The following is a 12,296-nucleotide window of genomic DNA, read 5'->3' as shown; positions in this document are numbered from 1 at the left end:
TTCTTGTTACAAGTTACATATTTTACAGTATTTCCTTTTTTGTGAAATTCTGTGTGAGGAAACGTAGTTTATTTAGTGTATTTGTATTATTTTAATATATACTGGGCTCACCCCTGATTTTATACATTTATTGTAGAAAACACACATGTATTGAATAAAAATATACAAATGGTCTCAATAGAGAATCCAACTTTTAACTTGCTGTTTGAGTTTAATAAAAACTGTTCAACTGTGGACGTTCACACTTTTCTGATTCCTGTAATTTAAATATTTTCCAACCCAAAAAATCCTTTGAAGAAAGTAGAAAGAAAATTAAATCAGAAAAAACATCCAGTCCTGCCGGTGATAGCTGTGTGGTGCCAAAAAAAAAAAAAAGAAAAAAAAAAATCCAAACATTATTAAAAATTCATAGAGAAAAGAGCGCAGAACTAGGGTTGTGTCACAAAAAAATTCCCAAATCGCTTCATGAATTAGTCGAGTCCTCATAGGCATAAATGGCGTTTCCGGGGCAGAACTCAGCGCACATAAAAAGGGCAGAGCAGGTCTGTGCAGTCACAACTCGCAGCAGCTTCATAAGTGCGGAGAAGAGGAGACAAAAAGGGAACGAAAAACAAGAAGCGCTGACAAATTCTTTGGAGTATGAACAGACTCACAGTTGCGGTTTTCCTGCTTTCTCTGGCCTTTCTTGTCAGTGAAGGAGGTATGTAGTAAAAAGAAAAAAACTCTTCTATTAAATCTTTAATAGTTTAACCAGGAGCTGGGGAAGCTTGAAGTTTTCTTCAAATGTGTTTAAAGTTAAAAGTTTTGTATTTATTTCTTTATATGTTTTATTTTCTGCCTGTAATTCTGAAGACTTTTCTCTCATTTTAAACCAAAGAGAAATATGTGAATTTGTGGTAACAGCCTAACACTATCTGTTACAGGTAACCCATGTTGCTCAGAACCATGCCAGAACAGGGGTGTGTGCACAGCACTGGGATCAGATAATTATCAGTGTGACTGCACACGCACAGGCTTTTATGGACAGAACTGCACAACACGTAAGTATGAACAGAACAACACGTCAGATTAAATAAGTATGTTAGGATGCATTTCAGTTCATTCACCTTCTTCTCTCTTGGCCTTCACAGCGGAGTTCCTCACCTGGATCAAACTGTCCCTGAAACCATCGCCCAACACTGTGCACTACATTCTCACTCACTTCAAAGGTTTCTGGAACATCATCAACAACATCTCATTTCTTCGCGATGGCATCATGAGATATGTGCTGACATGTAAGTGTCTCTAGCTGACGGCAAAATGAGGAGATGGATTAGACACTTCTCCATGACATATTAAATAATTTGTGCAGCAACTTGTAGGGAAACCACTGTGTTGACAACAATAATAATGAAATGCTTTTTTTTCTCCCTTCCGTTCTTTCTAGCTCGGTCTCACCTGATTGATAGTCCTCCCACCTACAATGCAGATTATGGTTACAAAAGCTGGGAAGCCTATTCCAACCTTTCTTACTATACGCGCACTCTCCCCCCTGTGCCAGAGGATTGCCCAACCCCCATGGGAGTAGCAGGTGAGTACTTTCTTTGCCTTTTAGAAAACCAGTTTTCTCAGATTCCTGAATATATAGAGCAAGGACAGCCTGGTCACATTACAGGACGGGAACAATTCCTTTTAACAGTGAAAATGAGCTGAGAGAACGCAGCAAACCATGCACCAGCAAAGCAGAACTAAATGAATTCTAATTTTAGTTTTATATGTGATGTGTCCCTGGAATTTACAATGAAACTAAATTTTAGGTATAGCAATTCCTTTAAGTAAATCATCACATTTCAATCACGCTGTGTGTTTTCTCAAAATTAAACCAGTTTCATTCTTGATTATAGTGTTATAGTGTTGCCGTATAGTTATTGTAATGTTCTTCACTTCTCTAGGTAAAAAGGAGCTACCTGATATTAAAGTTTTGGCTGAGAAGCTCCTGATAAGAAGACAATTCATCCCAGACCCACAAGGAACAAGTCTGATGTTTGCGTTCTTCGCCCAGCATTTTACCCACCAGTTTTTCAAATCTGATTTTAAGAAAGGACCCGGTTTCACCCAAGCTAAAGGTCATGGGGTGAGTACAACAGAAGTCAAGCTAGTTGGGGGGGAAAGAGACCACATTTCTCAATGAATAACTGATTTAAAAGGCAATGTATTAATGGTGTCGTTCATGACTTTAGGTGGATCTCAACCACATTTATGGAGACACCCTGGAGAAGCAACACAAGCTCAGACTCTTCAAGGACGGCAAGCTGAAATATCAGGTATGAGCAAAGACGAACGTAGCACAGACAGCCACAACTGCTGACCACACAAGTGTCCTAACAGTTGCTTCCTCTCTTGTGTAACTCTGCAGATCGTGGATGGAGAGGTGTACCCCCCAACAGTAAAGGAAGCTGATGTTGAAATGTTCTACCCTCCTCATGTGCCTGACTCTCACCGCTTCGCTGTGGGCCACGAGGCGTTCGGCCTGGTCCCTGGTCTCATTATGTATGCCACCATTTGGCTGCGGGAACACAACCGTGTGTGTGATGTGCTGAAGGAGGTGCACCCCTACTGGGATGACGAAAGACTGTTCCAAACTACACGTCTCATTTTGATCGGTGAGTTTAAGAAAGGACTTCTGCATAAGGGTGAAACATTTTCTATGTTGTTGTCAGCAAAGTAAAATCATAATAATCATAATAATATGGTATTTAGTCACTATTGGAATAGAGGAAGTAGCACTTTTTAGTATGGGTAATTACCTGACAAAACTGATTCACACATTAGAGCTTTTCAGGAAGAGAACTTCCCGAAAGTGATGTGATGAATTGTTTTCATAATAAGGAAAATTATATGACTGGATTAATAATAATAATGACTGGATTTCACTGCATGTTTACCTACTGTTACATGCAAATCATATTCTAAATAGCTAAAAGATAGGACAAAAACAGCTCAGATTCTAGTAACAATTTATAAAAAAAAATGGTGTGTATTTTCCACAAAAGGTTTAATTCCAATGCCAATTTCAATTCAAAATCCACTTATTCTCATTTATTGAAATATACAGAATATATACAACACAACACAGAAAAAAATATTTATAAATATACATCCAACATCATAATGAACAATAATAAAAACACATTTAATGGGTTGTACAGGGATGTAATAATCAGCATCTTATAAAATATCGATCCATTTATCCTGTAGGTGAGACCATAAAGATTGTGATTGAAGACTATGTGCAGCATCTGAGTGGCTATCACTTCAAACTGAAGTTTGATCCCGAGCTGCTCTTCAACCAGCGCTTCCAGTACCAGAACCGCATCGCATCCGAGTTCAACACCCTGTACCACTGGCACCCGCTGATGCCTGATTCATTTCACATTGAGGAGAAAGAATACAGCTACAAACAGTTTGTCTTCAACACCTCTGTGGTGACTGAGCATGGCATCGGCAGCCTGGTGGAGTCTTTTACCAACCAGATTGCAGGACGGGTAAGAACTTTAAATGATCTTGTTGCATCATTTAGACACAAATTATAAATTACTACTGTAATTTTTGCTTTTGTTTAAAAGCTACATAACTGATTTTTCCTTCATTTTTCAGGTTGCTGGTGGCAGAAATGTCCCAGGGTCTATCTTGTATGTGGCCATGAAGTCCATAGAGCACAGCAGAGAAATGCGTTATCAATCTCTGAATGCCTACAGGAAACGATTCTCCATGCAGCCTTACAGCTCTTTTGAGGACCTGACAGGTGAGACACAGTGACAATTGATTTCAAAACCTAATACTTGTGCCTGGAAAGACTGACGTCAGAGGGTTAGTTAGATTATTATAAGCATGACATAAAATCCTGGCGCATTATTGCTGCGGTATGAATAGCATTGTCATGAATGGATTGTGAGAAATGAATATCTTCTTGAAGAAACAATACAGATCAAAGTCACAGATAAATTGTTATTAAGGAAACTGAGCACAGTTTTAGTTTCCTGCAGCTTTGGAGGTTAGGAATTTATTTCCGTCACACTGAAACCCAGATGTTCATTTCATCTTCAGATAGTATAAACAGATTGTCATCACAAAGAGGAAGACATAAACATACAAGCGAGGCCTCCTGCTTCAGAGGAGGAGATTTAAATTCCACGAGATTTGATGTTGATTCTAAAACTAACTTTAATATATGAGTAAAGAAGTTTGTGAATGCCTGTGAAAGAGATGAGGAATGGAAGAATGAAGTAAATGCAAGAGAGAGATCATTTTATTTAATGTGCTGGACTTGAATCAGTCAAAACAGAGAGCTTGCGTTTAGACTAGCTGTAAACTTCTCAGCTGCTGAGCCAGTGAAAGGAGCCAGTAAAGATGCTAACGAAAGTTGTTTTCCCATCTGTGTTACTCAGGAGACCAAGAAATGGCTGCAATTCTGGAGGAGATGTATGGCCATATTGATGCTGTAGAGCTGTACCCAGGCCTGCTGGTGGAGAAGCCCAGGCCCAACGCCATATTTGGGGAGACCATGGTGGAGATGGGGGCCCCTTTCTCCCTCAAGGGCTTAATGGGAAACCCCATCTGCTCCCCCGAGTACTGGAAGCCCAGCACCTTCGGAGGCAGCGTGGGCTTCGACATTATCAACACCGCGTCCCTGCAGAAGCTCATCTGCAACAACGTGCGGGGCCCCTGTCCCATGGCATCGTTTTATGTACCTAACGTTAAAGAAACCGGCTCCACCATCATCAACTCAAGCACGTCCCACTCACGCGGCAGTGACATCAACCCAACAGTCATTTTAAAGGAAAGGACTACTGAGCTATAACTTTTTTATGTTTTATTAGGTCGTTTTTTTTTTTTTTTTTTAATATATGTATGTATTTATTTATTTATTTATTTGGTATTTATTAAGCATTATATTTATAGAATAGCAAAAGAAAGGGTGGAAAAAATTGACATTTTATAGAAAAAAAGATTTTGTAAAAGAACCAAAGCCTGTAGCTCTGTTTATTTATTGAAACATTCGTTGTATTATAAGTTATTGTTTTAGTAATGACCTCAGTTTCTGCAACTGGATACTTGAATGATAGTTTACACAGATACATTACACTCCTGTTTTTTCCTTAGCTTAACTGCTGTTCTTACAGTTTTATGGCTGGTCCCATTATGTCACATTGATCTGTAGCACAGTACATGTTCATACTGAACTAAATGACTGATCTTGATGTGATTTAATGTACAGTAATTCTATTTCAGTATTGTTTCACTGATTTCAGTCTATTTCTTGGCTTGGGTAATGATATTAATATGTTAATAACTATGTGTCTAAGCCACATTATTGTTTAGAGTTGTTGTTCTAAAAATGTTATTTAATGTGATTGTTTCGGGGAAAAATAGGCATAAAGTTTGTTGTTAATAATGTTCTTATTGCCTTAAACAAATGACACTAATAAATGCTACAGTGAAATGATGCATCTATCTCGGTAGTCATTGACATTTACACGTTTACACCATTTTTAAGAATATTTTTTGTGTGTCAAAAAAAAAAATTTTAGGTTGGGTGTCACATCCCAGACATAAGCTGCTTTAACACATGCTCTTACTCCCTGAACATCCCTGTTGAGCTGCTATTGATAACACAAATGTCCGAGTTATTCTTGGAGATTATCTGTGAGCGTCATGGTACAAAGTCAGTGTGTGGTGTAGTGAGGCCAGGTGTGGACACAGCAGGTAATAGTCCTGACTATTCACAGCAAGCAAGTTTCCTTTCAGTTGAACCAATGAGCAGCACAATACCAGAAAGTTTAGACATTTTATAAAACAGCTTTCCATTGTTAGATCACGCTTCATTTCTTCAGATAACCTGAGTTATATAAACATAGAGATGAATAAAGACAGGAAATTTCACAGACTGTGTAGACAAGGTTATTTGGTCCAGGTCCAATCTATTGGCACCTGAAGTTGCTCAACGTCTTTGATCAAATTCTTAGTCAGATGAATACAGACTCGCTGCAGCAGTTACTGCCAAATCACACAAATCCGGACACTTGAGGCCATGGGTAAGAGTAAGAGTTGCCTTTTTGTTGATCTGCAATTGACCAAAATGACACCTTTGTTGAATTATCAGGCTAAGGTAACAGCATCTCATAGAAGACCATGCAATGTGGTCGAAACTTCAGGACTGAAAGCTGAACAGCTTTCACTTTTGAGCACATCAGATAAAACATGTAAAAACCTGTTAGACTTGAGGATGACTGTGTGCAATGAGGCGCTATGGCACGAGGATCTGGTTGGCAAACAAGCTGTGGTGTGTTCAATGTGAGATTTTCCACTAAACCCCTAACACTTCCTTATGTCTCTTAATTAAATGAAAAAATGTGATCAGTTCTTATTCCTGAGGCAATTCAATAGAATAATACTGCACTGTTCTTTTTCTGCACTTTACATGCCTCACTCTGGCTCTGCTAAAGTGCTGTAATACATGCTACGTGGTGTGTGTCAAAGAGAAAGTAGAGAAATGACCAGAAATATGCTGTGGTATTATGTACATCCCTAAAGCTTTCCATTAGATGATGTACGCTTTGCTGGGAAAGATGCAGAGGGATAAAATTACCCCTTTACTGTATATGAGGTGTGAGGACCAGCACTGAATCCAAAAGCAAACAGGAAACTGTGTCTCAGCAGTATAGGCTGCAATAGAAGAATGACTTTTTTTGGGTGCCCATTCGAAAACAAGCATGATGGAAGGAATGCTGACGTGACGGATGGTACAAAGTAGTGAGTCAGGCCGCCAGGCCGCCAGTCATCATCCAATCTAAACACAATGACAAGCTAAACTTTCCCATCCATTTACACATTTCTCACAAGTCTTACAGAGAGCACATTTATTCTCTTCCTGCATACTGGACTGTGGTAGTTGTAATCACAAAACCACACACACAAAAACGGAAAGTACATTAATTAAGTCTTGTGCATCAGTTGTGATCTCAACTGAACTTGATGAACAATTTCTCCTCCGTCTCATAATCTGTGTTTTGTACTTCAAAGAACCAGGCAAAGGGTTCCCCGTCTGAAGGACTTGGCTGACCACAGCATGAAAATGACCTAATTGTGTGCGTGCATTTGTTTTCCTCACTGTCATTCACTCGAGGGTGTGTATTATTATTTCATTGTGCATAAATGTGTGGCATGCTCAAGTCCTGATCTATGAGATTGAGCAGGGGAACACATCTTGCTTTGTGTGAGTGTAATGAGCATGAGCAGTCTGTGGACCCTGGTGTGGGCGTAGATCAGGAGACTTCAGTGTGTGTTTTCCCTCTGACCGATTCTGGACCTCTCTGGAACCAGACCTGACATGGAGGTCGTGGTCCAAGACCAGAGTTACGTGACGCTTTGCAGGTGGCAGGAACTGGGGTCAATTGCGAACTGGTACCCCCGTCACTGTACAAGCATTGGCACTTAACCACTGGAAGCTAGTTGTTTCTGTCTGACCAGTAACTATATTGTGTTGGTTTATTCTCACAGTTTCTGAAGCTTTTCTGTTTTTTTTTTTTGAGGTGACAGCTGTTTTTAGCTAAATGCAAAGTAAATATTTTATATTCTTCTAGGTGGCCAGAAACATGACCCCAAATGAATGATGATGATTATAAACTGTTTGCTTATGCAAAAGGAAAGTGAAAAAGTAAACTGTTGTCAGGTCACAGAAAAATAGACAACATCCTGCCAGTGAGTGCAGGAAGGGGAGCGTAAGAGACTACATAGAGGGACAATGATTGGAATACTTATAATAAAATAATCTGTCAATTAGATCTATGAAATGGAAAAATGTTTTTGCTGGAAAAAGAATTAACTTTTGGTGATTAATGTGCTTAGAATTATAACAACATTTCAAAAATCACTTAAGCTGATGCAGGCTATGTTATGGTGTCTGCAGCTTTTCTCAACCTGTATCCACCTAATTGCTGCTGGCAGTTCTGTAATATTCTAAATGGTGATAGTGTTACTGGTAAAAGCTACTGTCATTGTCTTTCTGTTATAGTTATATTAGTTTCACTTCAGTTTCCACACCCTCACACTAATACATTCTTTTAAATCATACTTCAATGAGTGCACATAAGCAGACATTGACAAGGTAGCTCTTTGGTTTGTGACTGTACTTCTGTGAAAAGTATTCCTGTGTAACCTGGTTATTAAAAAATCCCGTGGGGCAGAAGAATACATCAGAAAGCCAGGACTAAACAGCAAATGCGTAATTAAGGTGGTTCGACACAGAAGAAGACCGGAGATGAAAAAAAAAAAACATTGTGAAATTAGGAGGAAGACAATGACATGATGATTCATGTTTTGTGTGTTTACACCCATTTCATTTTGGTAGCATTTTGGCATTCCTTACACAATTGGGTGAATTACTGCGTAATGAAACACAATCTACCTGTGAATTGTAGAGTTCTGCTAAATGATTCCACTTTAGAAAATACTGTAATGATGATTCATGATTCATGATTGATCCCATGTAATGATCAGCCTGGTCCGGGCTCATCATTACATGGGATAAACAAGAGAGCACTGAGAATTTCTCACGATCTGCTCTTTTATCAGCATTAAATAAGTAAGGAACAGACCTGGGTGTAACCTAAACAAGAATCTGCACCGAACATGATGTGTCTATAAAAGAAAACATAAGAAAAAAAGAAAAGAAAGGACATAATTAAATAGAATAGGAAAAGAAATTAGAGTATATCTAGTCCAAACAAAGGACAGAAAGATAGAAATACTGCCCCTATGCTCTATATGTCTGTCACTTCCTGTGAGAAGGAACCTGAGTGTTTCTATTTCTAATAGACCCGCACGTTTTATCTGACGTGTACATTACAGACAGACAGAAACTATCAGAAGTATGTCTAACAGTGGCCGGAGGTGAGGAACACTTTCACAACACTACATCTATAACACATGATGACAAAACCACAAAAAAAAACACCTGTTAAACTGTCAGGGATCACCCAAAACATGTAGTCATATCACAGTCACTTACTCACGTCACCCACTTACTCATGTATCAGACATACACACATCGCTGTTATGCATCATACAAACACATTTTGAGGATCTACAGATCAGGACACAAAGATGCCATCGCATACCAGAGCTGTAAGATCTTTGTTTATTGAACTCCTCTTTCCGATATCCGATAAAGATCAGTTCCCTGAAACCTGAAGCACTCGAATTTCAAGAATTGCTTTTAAAGCCGTTATACTCTAAAGGTCCTTGTCAAACATTTCCACTCCCTACACTACTTTCCCACATCAGATTGGAAATATCCAACATTACTGTAACTATTTCTGCAGCACAATGCTATAAATATCTTCAAGGAGCGACTGTTGTAGGATGTGCACCTTCCTTACCATATTTAAACAATATCTGCTGTCTCTGTGATGGTGATTGTTACTCTGCACCATCCAGTGAGAAAATATAAAACCTTTTCATGGAGTGGTTGGACAACACATTGTATGGCGTGACTTTTATGACATCAGAGTTCTACTTATAGAAAACCTGCTGCTGTTTATCATGTGGCCTGAAAATGCACAGGCCTTTAGTATCAAACACAGAGAGCACAGTGTGATTCTTGTGATTCAGTTTCCGCATTGATTTTAAAGTTTGTTTTACTTTCTGGCACTAGCCTACGTGTTTGACATGAGTGATCTAAGGTGACCTCTCAGGTGTTCAGGCACAAGATTTATAGTTGTTGAAAAATGCACAACAAAAATTTGTGGTGTGTCAGTTTTTAGTTTTCATGCCTTGAGCCATTGGAACAATCAGCTTGAGGAATGGCCATAAACTGACACCACAGATTGACATTGACTTTTGTCTGTAGGTTAAACAAATAAGATAAACTACCTTTTTAGTGGGATTTAGAGGCGTTCGCCGTTGTGCATGTGTATTTTTTAACTGTGTGCAGAACTGGATTTACTTTGTCCTGCTTGTTCCATGTTTAATGCACAGACATGAGGTTGATCTCAGGCTTCTCATCTTGCTCTAGTGTGTTTGATAGCTGCAGGTGTGATCAGTTCACATGTAAATCTCTCTCTCACACACACACGCATATATTTACATGCGCACATAGCAGACATATGACGCACAATGCACATGATTTACAAATGAGACAAAATAAAGAAATCAGTCTAAACTATTTCTGGAGCTGGCATGAAGTCTCTCAGTATATAAAACCTTTTTTGTTTCACCTTATGAGTTCTAGGAAGCACTTTGCAGAAGTTCACAGGAGATAAAAGATAAACAGCCCCTCCTAAACATACCCAGACACCCAAACATTCATTCACGCTCCCAGGTGTCATTCACACGACAAAGGACAGGTGCATGTGTCACACATCGGCTTTGGTATCGGTGTTGCTACAGTCCCTTTCTCACACATACCTTTAGTGACTAACATCTTACAGCTGATTTGTTAATTGTGTGTGATTTCATCTGGTCAGGTCTTGAAAGCATTCCCATGTTGTAATAGTGTTGACAGTATGTGGTCGAGCACTCATACCTTGACCTCATATATTTGTCATACCTCTTTGCTCAACCATTTCACTAACTCTTCTCTACATTCAATATATCTTGTGTTACTTTGGAAATGTTTTTTTTTTAAACAACCAGCAAACTACAGTTGCAGTGATGTATTAGTGCATAATAATGACCAAACAGCTGTTGAATTTTGACTACTGCAAGTTGGAACAGGTATGAAAAACAGGAGATGTATTCCTGTCTGCATAAATACTAAGACACATTCTTTTAATTTCATCTCTTCCTGGTCGCATACAAAAACAACAATTAATGATGAATACGCCCCCACAGGGATCTAGTATTTGGCAGGAGAGCTGCAGGACAAAGACTGACTGAAGGCCCATTGAGAAAAACGAAGAATCCAGAATCCAGAATCAGCAAATAACTTTAAATGTCAGCTAATGATTGTCAGGGTATGTTTGACTTTAAGTTAGATTTGTGGACATCCAGTAGCCCTTTCATTCACATTCAGCTTAAATTGCCTGGCCTTTCAGACTCTCAGACATGTTCCTAAATGTAAGCAACCTGTTTAAACAAAGGCTAAGTGTGAATGGTGGTGGAAAGAAAATATCTTAATGGGTTTCTGGAGCAAAACGCCACTAAACATTCTCATACAGCACTCATGCAGTAGGTTTCAGGTGTCATACTCACACAAGCCTGTGTCATTTGTTGAGTTACACAATTAGACCAGATGTTTTACAACCACAGTTCCTAAAAACCTGTGACGCCTTGTGAAAACAGACATGCTTTCTGTGTTCTACTGTGAATAAAATATGGGTTTATGAAATTTGCAAATCATTGCAGTGGGATTGTATTTAATTGAAAATCCACCTGTCACATTCAGAAGATTTTTTTAGTCACCAACGCCTCCTGTCGTCTCTTTGGTTTCTATCGTTATCATCGTTTAATATGACATAAATAATAACAAAAAGGAATGTGGTACAGAGAAAAAAAACGCAACTAACGATGATCTAATTTTCCTAGAAAAGACGGTGCTTTGTTTAGACATGCTTGCATTTCAAGCAGCAAATCTGAATACATATTTTGAGGCAGAATGACAGCTCTCAGCTTTCCACTTTTCCAAAGAAGAGAGACAGCATCATCTTTTTCAGCATAAGAACAGTGAAAAAACCATGACAAAGGTTTAATGCAGAAGTCTACAGAAGGTTAAAGCACAAGACACAACAAGTTGTATTAATATTCACCTGACGAGTTCTCTACAAGTCAATTGAAACTGAATTAAGTAAAAAAAAATATTTTGCTCAATGTTTGGCTATATCCCAACTAGATCCAAATAGTTTCCACTCTTTCAAAAACCAAAAATCTAATTGTATTGTATAAAAATCGACAATAATAATACACATTAGTTTTCCTTATTTACCTGTATCAATTAAAATGTCATAAAAAACTTTCAAAAACTATAAGAAATTGTCAAGATTTACATCTCTGACCTCTTTAACAGTTCACAGAAAATACATTTTCCATTTATTGTACGAAGGAAAAAGTTTTCAAAACCTTTTCTACATTAAAAGTTGCAATAACTCAAAAAAATACAAGTTAGAATACTGCAATAACTGTATAAGTAAATACAATAAGAATCAAAAGTATTTTGTGTGAGTAAGTATTTATTTGACGGCTTGATTTTAATGTTCTAGTTAGATTAAACTAATTTAGTGCACACTACTGTTCAAAAGTTTGGGTCCCACACACTTTCA

General features: G+C 38.3%; 1 protein-coding gene across 1 annotated transcript; it reads left to right on the top strand.

Annotated features, from left to right (window-relative positions):
• The first annotated feature begins 562 nt into the window (after nt 1-562).
• Nucleotides 563-5,487, top strand: ptgs2b (prostaglandin-endoperoxide synthase 2b). Its single transcript, XM_026344968.1, has 10 exons — nt 563-700; nt 924-1,040; nt 1,131-1,274; nt 1,427-1,570; nt 1,932-2,113; nt 2,220-2,303; nt 2,396-2,642; nt 3,238-3,524; nt 3,637-3,784; nt 4,428-5,487. Exons 1-10 carry the CDS (start codon nt 640-642, stop codon nt 4,838-4,840), a joined length of 1,827 nt encoding a protein of 608 aa, XP_026200753.1. The 5' UTR covers nt 563-639; the 3' UTR covers nt 4,841-5,487.
• The last annotated feature ends 6,809 nt before the right edge of the window (nt 5,488-12,296 follow it).

Source organism: Anabas testudineus, chromosome 4, assembly GCF_900324465.2.
Source record: "Anabas testudineus chromosome 4, fAnaTes1.2, whole genome shotgun sequence".
In the NCBI taxonomy this organism is placed as follows: domain Eukaryota; kingdom Metazoa; phylum Chordata; class Actinopteri; order Anabantiformes; family Anabantidae; genus Anabas; species Anabas testudineus.
This window is presented reverse-complemented; position numbering and strand designations above follow the sequence as displayed.